Source organism: Aethina tumida, chromosome 1 (assembly GCF_024364675.1).
Source record: "Aethina tumida isolate Nest 87 chromosome 1, icAetTumi1.1, whole genome shotgun sequence".
Classification (NCBI taxonomy): Eukaryota; Metazoa; Arthropoda; class Insecta; order Coleoptera; family Nitidulidae; genus Aethina; species Aethina tumida.
In genome coordinates, this window is record NC_065435.1 from 37,065,923 (window position 1) to 37,083,428 (window position 17,506).

General features: G+C 30.9%; 1 protein-coding gene across 1 annotated transcript; it reads right to left on the minus strand.

Annotated features, from left to right (window-relative positions):
• Positions 1 to 11,943: 11,943 nt before the first annotated feature.
• Positions 11,944 to 16,901, minus strand: LOC126264183 (uncharacterized). Its single transcript, XM_049961038.1, has 2 exons — positions 12,912 to 16,901; positions 11,944 to 12,669 (listed from the first exon to the last, which is right to left on the minus strand). Exon 1 carries the CDS (start codon positions 15,240 to 15,242, stop codon positions 14,244 to 14,246), a length of 999 nt encoding a protein of 332 aa, XP_049816995.1. The 5' UTR covers positions 15,243 to 16,901; the 3' UTR covers positions 11,944 to 12,669; positions 12,912 to 14,243.
• Positions 16,902 to 17,506: the final 605 nt, after the last annotated feature.

Here is a 17,506-nt window from a genome sequence, read left to right on the forward strand (position 1 = left end):
TTTATGTATATTGAATTGTATTAAAGTATTTTAGACCAAGTGCCCTAAGAATTAGAAGAGCCTTCTCATAGAAAATAAACTCCTTGTTATTAAAGTAATTATTTAACGTTTCTAATTGAATGGAATTATTTGGTAGCGCTAATGGCTAGACGTCTCAGTCTCAGTTTCGGCTCGTATTTTTTGACAACTCACTGACAATCTTGACAACTGATCTTTGTGTAATTTTGTTTTGATTGGTGTCCGATCTTATAATGCTCTTTGGCGAATTACAGAAAGAGGATATTTCAGTCTGCCAAAATGTGCGGAAAATGGGATCACATAAATATTAATCAACGAGCTGACCCAGCTTACAAAATCCGATAATATGCATTCCTCAGTTAATTTAATGCTGTCTTGTTAACCAAAAGTAGTTTACCTGAAGCATTCTTCTCAATTTACAGCGCAATGTAGCTTAGGCTATTATAAAGAATGAAAAATTATAATACATCTTAAAACAAATAATGTTTCATTTTCTCTTGGGAATCCAATTGTGACTGATGCGATGACCTGTAGGAGTGTACTGAAACTACACATAAACTGTTAAAATTGTAATTTGAATTGTGCGCCTGTAGACAGTTAAGTTGTAATTTTAACACTAAATTCTTAAATATAAGTTTTTCTCCTGAAATAATAAATTGTTTTAAGAAAAATTAACAGGTTATGGAGCCAGAAAAGCCCAGGGAAGCCCAGAATGGCTTACTTACTGAGAAAAGTAATGAAGTTAACCTTAAACGTCAATACGACAATTGAAAAGTGTTTTCTCGTAACATCTGGAATAAGGGTTCTTAAATTGTCAGCAAACAATCAATTGGCATTAATTGAAAAGTTAACCGGCCGATATAATTACGTAACATGGCGATTTGCTCTAAAAACATACCTACAGCAAGAGGAATTGTGGAACTGCATAGACCCCACCACATGTGTCATTGTGGACACAAAACGAGACACAAAGGCAAAAACTAAGATAAATTTACTAGTTGACTAAATAAATTACGTGCACATACAAGAGAGTAGTACTGCAAAAGAAGTATGGGATACGTTTTCATAAGTATTTGATGACTCTTTGTTGACACGCTGTGATGGGCTGCTGCGTGATCTCTATAATACTTCTCTTACTGTATGTCAAAACGTAGAGAAATATGTGAGCAAAATTATGTGTACTGCTCCCAAGCTCAGAAACATTGGTTTCGCAGTTGACGATGAATGGCTAGTTACATTGCTACTCTCCGGTCTACCAGAGTCCTATCAACCAATGATTATTGCTATTGAAAGCTCCGGCATGAAGATAACTTCAATTTCTGTGAAATCAAAACTATCACAAGATGTTAAACAATCTGAAAGTGACTCAACAGTATTCTCAGTCAACAAGAACAACCACAAGAAACAAAGTAAGTAAGGGAGCTACACTTGTAATAAGTAAGGTCATAAAAGTCCTCAAATGCAAATCCAGGACCAAGAATGTTCAACAAAAAGCAAGTAGTTCATCATATGCTGTTGTGTTTGAGGCAACATCCAGCCAAAATGACCCATGGCAAGTGGCTTCCGGTGCATCGTCACACATGACAAGACGTAAGAACATGCTTGAAAATATGACGGCTCCTGTCATACATAAAATCAGAGTCGCAGACAACAAAGTATAATCTGTGCAATGTTCAGTACAAGTGAGGTTGGACCATTATGACGATGAAGGTCAAAACAAAAAGGTGCTTTTTACAAAAGGATTATGTGTTCCTAAACTGGCAACAAATCTATTGTCTCTAAGTCATATTATTTGCGATGGTAGCCAAATAAAATTTGACGGAACAAGCTGTGTTATTATGAACAGCAGAAGTGAGGTAGTATCTTCCCACTGTGGCTTTATGTGAGGGTCGACTGGAACAGTATTAGGATTAGCATTAGTCATTTCAAACCTGTTTAAAATTTGTTCCGTATAAATACTAAAACTACTACTAAAACTCTTTTCGGTGTAGAGTCGAATGTTGCATTCCAGCAGCGAGGGAATTGTTTTAACCCATATAGTGACTTGTTCAATTTACATACCATGTTTTCGTCATGATCCAACCCTTCTTGTTAAGTCATAAATAGGTGTGTTCAAGTTCTCCATATAAAAATGCTGTCTTTACGTCTAGTTACTTGATTTTGTGATTATTTTGTACAGCCACAGATAGTAACAATCGTATTGAATCTCACCTGACTGTTTGTGCAAAAGTTTCCTGGTAATCAACACGTGACATTTGACCATATCATTTCACACACAGATGTGATTTGTAACGTGGTCATTAAATAAATGAATCACTGTCATTAAAGTTATTATAACAAATCGAAAAATCATCTCGATATTTCTTTTCTCTGTCAATTTGTTGACACTTTCGATTAAAACAAATAGAAATATATTAAAAATATAACTGAACCACAATTTGATGTAATATTAATACTATGAAAGAAACAAATCAAATTTACTTGAAAGAAGACAACTTTTTTCTAAATTACATATTTCGAATAAGGTTTAATTGGACATGTTTTGTTTATATTGTAACGTCTGGCACATGTCACAAGGAAACGTAATCTTAGCAACATAAATGTTATTTTCTTTTATTTGATAAACAAAATTCCTTCGTTGCTATTGAAACTTGAAAGTTCGTAAAATGTCACTCAATCCCACACCCACTCCCAAATGTTCGTTTAGTTTTGTAATTACTAATTAATTAAAATTTTATTTATGTGTATATACATCTAGTTATCCTGTTTTCAATTTCATCCCTCACGTCAATTTCATCCCTCGCATCACATATTCAAATTAAATTATAATAGTTGGAACTTCTCTTAGCAGCAATCTATTCTAATGGAAATATAAAGTTAACAAAGTTAACAAAAACAATTTCTTTTCACATGTTAATTATCTGTCAGAATCACAGACAGTTTTTGTATGTCGACGATAGATCTGCAACTAATTTGATTTCCGTGACTTTCAGGACTAGTAATCAACATCTCCACAATAATGGCATCAAGTTGCCATTATTGTAATTGTTTAAATATTCCTAACGAGTTCCTAAGGAGTCAGCACGTTTTGACAACTCTGGCAATTTTGACAGCTAATGTGAGAGTATTTCGTTCTGCTTAATTGCTGTACATATAATCCGCGATACCGATTATGGAAAGATCCTACAGCAGTATTTGTGTAAAAAGCTACTTTAATGTGTGGGCAAAAGCACCAAGATATGCTCCAGCTTTTCTTTTACATTTACCCAAATTCATTGTAGCTTGAACCGAACCAACTTTTCTAGAAAAACTACCGCCCAATCTATTACTCATTTTTAAATTTCAAACACATTACATTAATATCTTTTATCTAAAGTATAACTTGCGAATATGGTGTTGATTAATTTTTTTATAAAAACTAATCACTTTACATCAATTTTACAATCACGTTATGATTATTTACAGTGGAAAAATTACTTGTCAAATCCAGCCCATTTAGTTTAGCAAACAATAAATCATAGCAGATTCTATCAAATGCCTTTTAAATGTCTGTATAAACAGCATCAACCTGTAAATGATTTTCAAGAGCACCAACTGTCGAGAGGTTATAAATAAGAAGGTTGGTCGCAGAAGATTTACATTTGCAAAATTCATGTTGACTCTCATTTATAATATTTTGGAACTATGGCATAATTATTTTGGAAATGATTTTTTTGGACAATTTTGGAAGACAACAAGTAAACTACCTCCATCCTTTAAGGTAGGTATAACAAACGATTTTTTACTGAACCAATAAACCATGTGTAGAATCCGCGAAAAAGATAAGCCAAGAGGTACCTGAAAACTAGACGTTAAGATTAAAATCTCGGAACTAGAGGGTGAATTACAACGAATGAAAGTAAGTAATGCAGTAAGCTGTCTGCCTATGGGGTGTTCTCGAAATCCTGACGAGGCACCCCTGTGCTCACCGAAAGGACACGGAAGCACTGGAAGTATTTGTTTCCATTAGGGTCAAAACACAAAAGTTAATAGTTAGAACATGCCTGCTTACAAGGCGACGTGGAATGATAATGCAAGGTACTCAGTAAAACCCTTATTGACTATTTTACAACATTGGTGGGCTGTATACAACTAACTCTGCTCTTACAACTTAACTCTGTTTCTATAACTACGCTCTTCTATTGTTTTTATTCTCCGTTGGCATCACAACCGTTATACATGATGTCTAGATAATCTAACATAACTTGCCTCGAGTGAATTGGACCAAAGATGAGTAAGTATAGTGTTTGCATGAGTACTGAGGTTTACACTTTAAACTATCAATTATCATTGGTTGATTGTGTCTTATGAAATTTTATACAATATGTTCCTATTTTATCTACATGTAAAAAAATTAAGAACTAAGTTTAATAAGTTGTTCTCTAAAGAGCTTATAAAATTAACTATTCGTTTTTCATTTGTAGACATTTGAATTCCGTTACCCATAAACAAATTTCAATTTTGTTCATAAAATCAGGTAGACCAAAAAGTTTTCTTTACTTGTTTACCTCCAAACTTTAATCAGTTCAAACATTTCATACGAACCACATTTCTCTGAAGTTGCTCCTACGCTTCAATTCAAAATTATTAGTTAAATATTCTCGCTTTTATTAATGAGTCCCTGCCTCATTGGAAATGATAATCGGAAGAAATACTTGTGTATAGTAATGCTAGAAATGAAACAGATCGTATCAAACTGTTATTTTTAGGTAATATTTTTGTCTAAATTCATTAATTTACTTACAGGAATCCCAACTAAACAAAGAATAAGAACTTTCATGTATATGACGCTCCTTAAAACAACACATTAATACCTAATTAATTTGTTTTCAGAATAAATTAAGATTGAAATCTTAAAGTACGATGCAAAAAGCAAATGGTGTAAAGATTCTAGTGGCCCAAGAATTGGATTTAAATGTAAGTATAATTTTCATCTGTATTCAAGATTTTTATAATTAATGACATATTTTATGTTAAAATACACAATTAAATTATATAATTTAAATGAAAAACAAATAAAATTGGTATATATAATAAAATTAATCTTTAATATTAATTTTATATATCTTTTTTAAAGTATTTCGACGATTCGTTGGGCACGACGAGTTACGTTCACATGGAAAGGCTGATTACCATCATATAAATGAAGATGAAATGAGCCACGACAAAACCTGACGACGTCGGCAAATATTTTCTCTGAGGCTATGAAATATGAATAAAAATCCAAGAAATCCGAAAAAAGTACAAAAAAAAAATCACAATAAAGAAGAAAACATCATTACCAAGAAACCGTATTCAAAAGTTCTACCAAAAAGACTGAGGACTGGAATGTTTCCGTTGGAGTTCCACATATCTATCTCTGTATACAGCAAGTACTTTCATTTTATGGAAATGTTTCCATAGTGTGGATCTAGGTTTCAACTCATCTATCATCTGAGAATGAAGCTTGTTTATAGCAATTATAATTTTAGATTAGTGCCGAAGTAATTTTTCCTTAAATTTTAATCTGTACTGTAATCACTAAATGTGTTTCCTAAAAAAATATGTTCCATATAACTCAGTACCTCCACTGAATAGCTGAAGGTTAAAAAAATCGACAATGGGTCGAAACCATTTATTAACAACCAAACTTATATTAAATTAACCACATAACTTAAAGGTACACAAAGTAGTTTTATTTGGAAAGTTATATTGTATATAAATATTTGGGAATCACATTTATAGTCATTTAGTGTGGGTTGAAATATAAGGATGAATTTGATTCGGAACAGTTCTACCATTTAGTATAACTCATCTCATCTCGATATTTCTTCGCTCTGTCAATTTGTTGACACTGTGGATTCAAACGAATAGAATTATACCAAAAAATATAACTGAACCACAACTTGATGTAATATTAATACAATGTAAGATCAAATCAAATTTACTTGAAAGACGACATCCCTCACCTCTCTTAGCAACAAAATATATATCGGCATTTAAGTATAAAGTTAACAGTGTTAACAAAAACAAATTCTATTCACATGTTAATTATCTGCAGAATCACAGACAGTATTTCTTTGATTCAAAATAAATGTCGACGAGAGATCTGCAACTGATTTGATTTCAGTGACTCGTAATCGAAACCTTCAGACAGTAGGTTGCTATTATTGTAAATGATTAAATATTTTACCTTTTTAAATCAAAAGATAATTCACCTAGTTGATTCTTTAAGCAAGAATTTGTGAGCGGCAAATTTCAACTAGGTACTGAAATTTTTCTATCACGTTTGGTCGGATTATTACCCTCAAATAACACTAAGATACCAATCTTTCCAAATTTGCTAATTTTATGTCAAAATTTAATTAGATTCCTCATCTCTAGATGACAACTTCAAATAATGTCAGCACATTTTATTAACAAAATCATGAAAAAGTGATTTCTACTTTACAATTTGCTGATTTGCAATCTTTGTTCAGATGAAATTTATAATTAATAGCTCTATCATTTGTAAATTTGTTGAAATTTTCATCTACGTTTGTGCATATATATTTTAAGTGTCTCCACGTTTTCTTGAGAGCTGACAAATTGGACAACTTGGCCTTAGTTGCTGATTTATAATCGCGATTCTAGGAACCTGGGATCCTATTAATTAGTATTTTTCTAAAAAATCTTTATAAACATTCAAGAGGTGAAACACAATTTACTTTACCTACATGCTCCATACTTGCTTTAAAATAAAGTTCAAATCGTGGTGGTGAATCAAAACTTGAAGAATGTGATGCACAATATAAATTGAACTTTGATGGGATAAGAACCCTTTAGAAGATAAATAAAAGTTTTTTGTGCTCTTCGCAATAACTAAATGAACAAGTTTAGAAGGTAAATTTACCAAAAAATAGTTTTGTACATAATCTGGGTACAATAGCAACGAAGGCAGTTCTTCTTCCTTTCTATTTACCTGGAAGAATATCATCATCTGACACATGTCTGATCGGTATTCCAAATAATTGCTTTTCTAAGAAAATTCTGTCTCAATTCTTGACTCTGTTATAGCGTAAGCTTTATTTTCAATAATAAGATGTTTTTTCGCATTGTAAATTAAATTGTATCAGAAGAATGTTTCACTGTTAACTGTCACAGAAGGATAGCTCCTCCATTATTATTATAGAATCCTGTGTTCAGAATATCTCGACAATTTAGAATATCATCTTTCTATATTTGGTATCGCCAATATAAAATCGACCAACAAGCAAAATGAAATAACTGAAATATCAGTTGTCAGTTAGTTTTCAAAACAAACGTACAGGACCAGAGTTCTCAAAAACTTATTCTCCTGTTTTAAGAAATTGTTAGTAAATAATTTCATTATTTATTCCATATGGTATTACTCAAGCCTTAACCATTATATTAAACCCTACACATTTTCCATTTAAATTCAATCCATTGATGTTAATCATCAAATTTGACTCTTTTAAGAAATTATGTGTTATGAATTACATCTGAAATAAATTGATGGCGTGTTTGTAGTTGTTGAGTTTTTGAATGATGAGATACCTAGTGTTCTCAAGTTTCACAGCATCTCTTGAATGTTGAAATTGTTAATATTTCAAATTAAGTTGTAGGAACAATTGTAAATAACAGTTGCTAATTTACAATAAGTGTTGTATTGTTTTTTAAATTTGATTTCCCTTAGCTACATAATTTGTTGCATTTATTCATTTAATCATATTGGAACAGTTACACTAATAACAAAATATATCTATTTTAGAGCTCTGATTTCAAATAGTGTTAATTGGTCATGAAATTCTCGAAAATCAAGTCACATGAAAAATTCCCGTGGGCTTTAATTTTGCTGAATCAAAATATTACCAATCATATTAAAATTCATTTAAGTAAAGTTAGGCATATGATATATTATCAAAACACCAAGATGTCTTAAAAACTGTAAAAAAGAATTCCGATTTGTATATATATCAAAAGTTAATCAAAGTTATACAATATTACATAGTACAGAGTGTATTTAGTGTACAATATCGTGTTATATATACCGCCCCTTTGGTTAACTGAATCAGTGCACAACATCGACAAATTGTGTCACCCCTAATTAAAAATCGCTCCGTTATTTTCCTTCTTTCAAAAAAACCTTTGGTCACTGTGTTTTTCAATCTCTTCTACAATATGATATATTCAATCAATTTTTGAAGATAATTTTTGCAATACCCTCAAAAATTATTTCTTTTTACAGATGGCAAATTTAAATAAAGCATCCTAAGAACTCCATGTACATCCCAACGCATATGGAGAGTTACTACCACGATTTTAAGATATTTTTAAAGCAAGTATGGAGCATATAGGTAAAGCAAGTAAATTGTGTCTCACTTCTAGAATGTCTATAAGAGCATAAACTTTCATTTCAATTATGATATTATTATTATTAATATTATAGATAATTTAGAAGAATACTGCTTAATAGGATACAAGGGTCCGCGATGTTTGGTAGTATAAAATACCTTCATTCTATGATCAGTATCGCGAATAAGCAGAACGAAAATACTCCATCTTTGGTTCTCGATGTTGTCAGTGTGTTGCCAAAACACGCATACTGTCAAGAAAATATGTAGACACCAAAAATATATATGCACCAAAATAGATGAAAATTTTAGCAGAACTGCAAATGATAAAGCCATTAATTATAAGTTTCAACCGAACAAAGATTGCAAATCAATATTTACGCAGAAAATTGTAAAATAGAAAGTACTATTTTATGATTTGGTTTATAAGTTGTGTTGATATTATTTGAATTTGTCATCCAGACATGAGGAATCTAAATAATTTGCGATATAAAATTATCAAATATGGAAAGATTAGTATATCATTTGAGGGTGATAACCAATGTTGAAAAAGAAAATTTCACTGTTGAAATCTGTCGCTCAGTTATTCAAGCTGAGAGAATCACCAACGTGAATTTACTGTTGATTTAAAAAGGTGAAATATTTAAACAGTTACAAAAATAGCAACTTACTGTCTGAAGGTTTAGATTACGTGCCCTGAAAGTCACTGAAATCAAATCAGTTGCAGATCTCTCGTCGACATTTATTTCAAGTTTCAATAGCAACCAATTGTTTGTCAAAAAATGAAATAACATTTAGGTTGCTAAGATTACGTTTCCTTATAACATATGTCAGATGTATGTAATTTAGCAAAAAAGTTGTCTTCTTCCAAGCAAAACTTGATTTGATTCTTATATTGTATTTCACCAAATTGTGGTACAGTTATATCTTTTCTTATAATTCTATTCGTTTTAATCCACAGTGTCAGCAAATTGACAGAGCAAAGGAATATCGTGATGATTTTTCGATTTGTTATAATATTGTTGATGGTAGAACTGTTTCGAATCAATCTCATCCTTATATTTCAACCTACACTGGAAGACTATAAATGAGATTCACAAATAATTAAATATAACTTAACTTTACAAATAAAATTACTTAGTTTAACTTAAGTCGAAAATTTAGTTTGGTGTTATAAAATGGTTTCGACACATTGTCGATTTTTTCAACCACCAATTTTTCAGTAGAAAGATTTACAGCTATATATAACATAATTATTTAGGAAACGCATTTACCGTCATAGAGTACAGATTACAATAGGAAAAATTTCTTCGCCACAATTATAAAATTATAATTATGATAAACATGCTTAATTCTCAAAATGAAAGTACCTGCTTTATACACAGACAGATATGTGGAACTCCAACGGGAACATTCCAGTCCTCAGCCTTTTTGGTAGAACTTTTGGTAATGCTGTTTTCTTCTTTATTGGGATTTTTGCTTGTACTTTTTTTGATTTCTTGGATTTTTTTTTTCATATTTCCCGATATGTGGCTTTGTCATAGCACATTTCATCTTCATTTATATGATAGTAATCAGTCTGTCAATGTGTCAATTCCTGATGTCCAACGAATCGTCGAAATAGCTTATTTGTTTTTTATTTAAATTAAATAATTTAATTGTGTGTGTTTTAGCATAAAATATAACATTAATTATAAAAATCTTGAATACAGATGAAAATTATACGTACATTTAAATCCAATTCTTGGGCCACTAGAATCTTTCCAGCATTTGCCTTTTACATCGTACTTTCAGATTTCAATCTTAATTTATTGAATTTATTCTGAAAACAAATTATGTATAAGAGAGGTATGTTTCGATATGAACTGATTAAAGTTTTGTGGTAACCAAATAAAGAAATCTTTTTGGGCTACTTGATTTTATGAAAAATATTTAATTTTGCTTATGACAACGAAATTCAAATATCTGCAAATAAATAATGAATTGTTAATGTCATAAGCTCTTTATAGAACAACTTAAGAAACATAATTCTTAATTATTTTTACAGGTAGATCAACTTGGAACATATTGTATAAAATTTCATAAGATTTGTGCTCTCAATCATTAACATCCATATTGCTTAAAAGTAAATCCCAATCAACTAATGACAAGTGATAGTTTAATGAGTAAACCTCAGAATGTAACGGGTTACCGATGATAATTCAGTTGGTATAACCAAAGTCTTTTTGAAAGACTCGTTACAACAGGTTAAAGGGAGCGATTTAATTTTACACAAAATATTTATGAGGTTAGACTATACAATTCTTACTCCATAATTAATCTCAATATCACTAACCTTTGTTTTTGTTGAACAGATCTTCTTCAACTAAGGTGATGTATTACACTCAATACTCACACCTTTCACCAAACCGAAATATTAGATAATTTCTACTCACTGTTTTATTGTTCTTTAATTTCTAGTTCGGAATTAATTAAAACTCAATTTTAATTAACCTAACTATATTAACAAAATAAATATAAGAAAAACAAAAACAAATAAATATAAATAGAAAAAAATTGAATAATTTAAATTTACTTAAATTCTTGGCAAAAAGGTTGAACTTTGACAAACAGTAAGTAAAAACAACTAAAAGAACTTCGATCTCGACACTTGAAAAATTCGGGTAAAAATCTACCAAAATAAATGAATCCCAGAGTTTTATAAACTCGGATTCTAGGAAGGGGTGAAGTAGGTGGTGACTTAAGACCCTTAAGAATCTGAATGTCTCCAACAACGATCCTACTTCAACCAATCAGATGAACTAAACAAATGTTCCTTTTCTCAACATTGTTGCCAAATTAATTTAAGAGTTTTTCTATATGAAACCCTAATCTAAATAATAATAATGTACTTGGTCTAAAAAACCTTAATGCAATTCAAAATACAATACAATTCATTGTTTCAATAATATTACAATTCTGATGTTATTTGCATAAGGAAAAACCATTGTACTTACAAACATTTTCAATCTTTTTTAAAAATCAATTCATTAACTTAAATAAGACAAAATAAAAGAACAAAGTTACAATTTTCTAAAATTTTCTGTTGGGGTAAATTATTACATTTTCCTTTAATTAATTTAATTTAATTACTGAATAAGTTCTACATAGAAATATCACTATTTAAACTTCGAACCCACTGTGCGACCACACCCTGACACTAGATAAGGGTTCGAAAAGAACACATGTGTTAAAAAAAATCAACGAACGTTTAGATTAAGATAAGTAATTTTTAAAATAAATTTTGTATTTTACGACTATTTTACGATTACCAAATGTAAGATTAATTTTAAGAAAACCCATAAAAATATGAAAAAATTCGTGAGAATCTAAACAAAGTGGTGGTCTAAAAATTCTCCCACGAAGTCATTTATTAACGGTTTTCTAGCTCTGTTACATTACTCCCCCTTTTAGAGAAAAGCAATTCTTTAAGTGACAACGTTAATGAATTGGTTTTATCAAAACAATAATCAAACTCGACATCTAAACCTAAACATCATTACATACATCTCAATACAATTCAAAACATTATAATTTCAATTACATGACCTAAGAACACATAACATTGACCAACAAAATATCATTCAAAATCTAGACAGCTAGGATTTATTTCGTTAGTTGATGGTCCTTGGTGAATCGTTCCTCTTAAGGTCCTGGTAGCTGATTCTGGTTGTTGCTCCTCATTATTGCTGATGTTTGTGCAATAATAATTATACAAAGAAATCCTTTCCTCTTCCAATGCTCTGGTTATCATTTTTCTGTAGACTCGTTCAGTCGTTGACCCGGTACTTGGCCCCTGGTGATTGGTTCCTGGACATCCGCTTCTTCGTCCTTCGTTTCTCATCCTTAATCATAGGCTCCTTGGTCCTTGATCGTTCGTCCTCAACGATACTCTTGGATAAGTAGTTGGTAACCACTTATACTGCAGGCTTCAAATTACAAAATGTGGTGTAGCAGCAACCACAAGTCGTAAACAACTTCTTGGAAATAAAGAAATCTAAATATTCCTTTTCTTCTGTCTGCCTGGGACCCTCATGAAATAACTGTCCAGAGAAATTTCTTCTTTTTCCTCTCGTGGTATCAAGATTTGTAAACTTCGTTTATCGTATTCATCGTGTTGTTGTGTCTAATTGGAAGTCCTCTTGAAAAATCCTTGAGATCCTGGATCATTGATGTTGATAGATCCGTCATCTCGACACTGATGATTTTTTCAACATTTAAGAAAAACTTGGCAAAATAACTAAAACAGATAATAGTTAATATTGTTCTACGAACACATATTTTAAAATCCTTGGAGTTTATTATCGAATTTTTACAAATTCTTCTTTCAATTCATTTCTTCTTTCAATTGCACATGTACATTTTTTACATTGTTGTGATCTTGTAAGCGTTTCCGTATTCCACATTTCAATCCACTTTGATTGAAAAATACCCATGACTCACTTCCTCTTTGAAGTAGTCCGGAATACATATTTACTATACCTCGTCTCATTTCGACTCTAACTTCAGCAATTTCTCCAAAACATCATATCTTTCCACATATTTCCACATATTTCGTAAATCCGGTGCTCTGCGTAGGCTGCTATTCGACTTCCTTTAAGTCCTTTTCATTATACCTCAACCCAACTTACTAATGGGTACCTGTAAACTCTACAACTTTTCCTGCTACTTTGTCTACTTTCATTTCATCAATTCATGAGTAACCACTTTTACTCTCACACTTGCACCACATGTGTACATCTACACATACAACTACACCTACGCTAAAAAACTCAGTTGTGCCACGTGATGGATCACCGTAGTACGACGACTACACAAATACAAAGAGTTGCATATCAACCTCTCACCAAAACATCAATTCCGTATTGTGACTGCCAGGACACGTCACCCACTGCAAAACAAAGAAGTCACATTTTCTGCTCATTCAGACTATGTCTTCACGGATAATCCAACAACTGCAGGTACATCTGGAAACCCCTGGATCCACCAAGATGGGGTCACTCCGCGCGCGCGAAGCATTTACTTTTCTACAAAATTTCTAGTCTTCCACTCAAGACCTAGACCACTTAATACCTCTCCTTACCTTTAAAAGGAGGAACCAACTAACAAACGAACAAGTTACCCGAAAGTGTCAAGTTTTTATTGAAATATGTGATATATGACTGAGGTATTGTAAAATCTTGAAGAAATCTAACAACAGAGAATCTATTATTTCTATTTGTTTTCACTGAACTCGAAAACACAATAGAGCTAATAAGAGGAAGTCTTACTAGAAAAAATTGAGTGGTAATAAATCATAGTATTAAGGAATTTGCGCATAATTACGTTAATACTAAACATTAAAACCTTGAAATTTGCAAAAATAAACTACATCTTCAGATAATCTCACCACATTCGGGTGCTTGGAGCTAAAACCAAACGTACAGGAATCAAGATTGATCAGATCTTTACCAACATGAGAATATAGAAGAAAATTACTAATGCAAAACCTGTTGTTGTTAGATTCTTTTGGGCTATTGTAAATCCATTTTATTTAACTGAGCGACACTTCAGAAGACCATCTAATGTGAAAAGATTTTGACTTGTCTTATCACCGCCAAGCAATGAGGGCACGCCATTACCTGAACAGATCGTCTTCCGGTAATCCACAATGAACTGTGATTCATCGGCGTAACCGGAACGTAAACCTGCAGATTGTTTTATGTACTTTGTAAACCAAATACAACCTATAACCCTTCGTTTCGACTCATCATTTTTCTTTCAACAACTCAAAATTCTTAAAGACACTTATTTTCACTTTTTTTACTAAAAATTTCATTTTCCTTTATGTTTAAGTTTACTTTCTCGTCTATTTTTCTTTAAGAAATAACAATTTTTCGATGTATGAGTTGTACTGTTGCACATTTTACAATTACTAAAACGACAATTAAGTCTATAATGACCTTTTTGACCACACGTATAACAAAATTGATTCTTTAACTTGCTTTTAATTTTTCGACCATTACTCGCCTTTACTTTTAAAATATGAACTTTACCATTATCTCGAACTCTATCATCTCTTTCACAATTTTCTGTCATTAGACTAGTTTTTTCAAATAAATTTTTATCAAATTCCTTTTTCTCTGGGGTCAGCTTTAATCTAAGAAAAATGTCTTCTTTTTCTGACGCTATACGGAAAGCTTCGTCTAAATTCAAAAATATGCCCTCCGCCCGAACCAAATTTGATAGCCTAGTATCTAAACCATCAACAAATTGCTGAGCGACCAACATATTCACAAATCTCGACAACTCGAATGGATCTGATTCTGTGACCATCTTTTCTGCAATTATTTTAAGTCTACACATAAAAGATCCTAATGATTCATTTGTTTTTCTTTTACATTTTGTTAGTTCATTTTTAGCCTCATAAAAATTAACTTTTTTATCAAAAACACTAGCTAACCAATTTTTCATATCTTTAAAAGTCTGAGGTCTACGAGAAGTTTCAATAGTAAAATAAAACTCTCTAGCTAAACCTTTCAATTTGAATTCAATAGCTGAGACCATTTGTTTTTCCGACCAATTATTGTCTTTACCAATTAATTCAACACTCTTGACGAAAACCCTGTAATCACTCTCACCATCAAAATCATCTATGAATGTAAGATTACTGTTCATAGCTAACCTTGACAAGGAATAACACAGTGCTTCCATCAAAGTATTACTGTTGGTATTACGTTTTGATGCTAACTGTTCTCTAGATGTTAAACTCAAACAAGTTTCATCAAAATTATTAACTGAATATTTATTAAAACTTGACTCGTCACGACTCATTTCCACAAACAATTATAAGATATTTTTTATATTACTTAATAGACTTGTATTTAGTTCACAGCGTTTTTGACCTTTTGCCCAAAAACAGTACAAATGGAAAATCAGTACTCTTTGCTCCCGGAATTGATAACTGAGTATACTACTAGAAATTGCTACGAAACCTTACAAATCAATGTACATGCAAATACTTTCTTCCTTTTACATACAAAAAAAAACTACGGAAGACAAACTACTAATCAATAAAAATTAAACTATTTCTCTGAAAGAAAAATCTCAATTAATAAATCTGAAATAAATTCAGCGTTAATAATTCCAAATGGTTATGCGAACTTATAATCTTCCACTTGTATTATTGTCATAAGGAAATTTTGTTAAATTCTTACTTAATTAAATATTTTTTTTTTTTTTATGAAATACAATCATTATTATTCTTGAAATGTAAAACTACCTCTTTTTCTTTAACCAACCCCTCATAAATCTCAGTGACACTCACTCAAAAGCTTTACTACCTGCTTTTATTTATAGCTTACAGTCAACCACATTTGTCAAATTATAAGTTCCGTAAGACCATCACACTAAATTATTAGAAATATTGTTTCAATATTAAAGAAATAGGATTTTTACTTATATATAAACAATTATCAACAAAATTTGTACCATTTAAATGAACAATACTATCCAACCAAATATTAAAACAACTTCTAACAATTTATAACGACAAATGACGTGATTTTGTCAATGCCGGAGATTTCACCGATTTCCTGTGTCTTTTCTGTGTTGTTAAAATTTTATTTACTTATTCAATATTTTCCAATTACTATAAATTGAAACTAATCATTTTATTCTCAAATTTGACCTAAACTTCGATTTATTTTACAAAACCAATTTCACAAATATTAGCAATTAAAACAACAACAGACAGGTAAATGATACTAAAAATCAGAATAAAAATATGTATAGTCAACCACAGATCTTGTTTACTCTTGAACTTCTTAACAAATAAATTTTAATTTTCTTCTATCTTCAAATCTTTAAATTAAAACAGTCGACTCCAAAATTATGTGAACATTTTACACAAACTTTATACCATCAAATTTTATGTAACTATAATTAACATCAAATTATGTATTAAATTTACAATTGTACAAGCATAACATCAAACTATGTCTCAATTTTTATTTTTAGGGGAAACATCTGACACCAAATTATGTGTCAATTTTTATTTTTTACTTTTTTTTTTACCATTAGGAGGCACACCTGACACCAATTTATGTGTCAATTTTTAGGAGACACACCTGACACCAATTTATGTGTCAATTTTTAGGAGACACACCTGACACCAATTTATGTGTCAATTTTTAGGAGACACACCTGACACCAATTTATGTGTCAATTTTTAGGAGACACACCTGACACCAATTTATGTAACGGGTTACCGATGATAATTCAGTTGGTATAACCAAAGTCTTTTTGAAAGACTCGTTACAACAGGTTAAAGGGAGCGATTTAATTTTACACAAAATATTTATGAGGTTAGACTATACAATTCTTACTCCATAATTAATCTCAATATCACTAACCTTTGTTTTTGTTGAACAGATCTTCTTCAACTAAGGTGATGTATTACACTCAATACTCACACCTTTCACCAAACCGAAATATTAGATAATTTCTACTCACTGTTTTATTGTTCTTTAATTTCTAGTTCGGAATTAATTAAAACTCAATTTTAATTAACCTAACTATATTAACAAAATAAATATAAGAAAAACAAAAACAAATAAATATAAATAGAAAAAAATTGAATAATTTAAATTTACTTAAATTCTTGGCAAAAAGGTTGAACTTTGACAAACAGTAAGTAAAAACAACTAAAAGAACTTCGATCTCGACACTTGAAAAATTCGGGTAAAAATCTACCAAAATAAATGAATCCCAGAGTTTTATAAACTCGGATTCTAGGAAGGGGTGAAGTAGGTGGTGACTTAAGACCCTTAAGAATCTGAATGTCTCCAACAACGATCCTACTTCAACCAATCAGATGAACTAAACAAATGTTCCTTTTCTCAACATTGTTGCCAAATTAATTTAAGAGTTTTTCTATATGAAACCCTAATCTAAATAATAATAATGTACTTGGTCTAAAAAACCTTAATGCAATTCAAAATACAATACAATTCATTGTTTCAATAATATTACAATTCTGATGTTATTTGCATAAGGAAAAACCATTGTACTTACAAACATTTTCAATCTTTTTTAAA

What these genes read in the sequence shown, in the direction of transcription:
- LOC126264183 (XM_049961038.1), bottom strand. Translation starts at nt 15,242, where the DNA reads ATGAGTCGTGACGAGTCAAGTTTTAATAAATATTCAGTTAATAATTTT.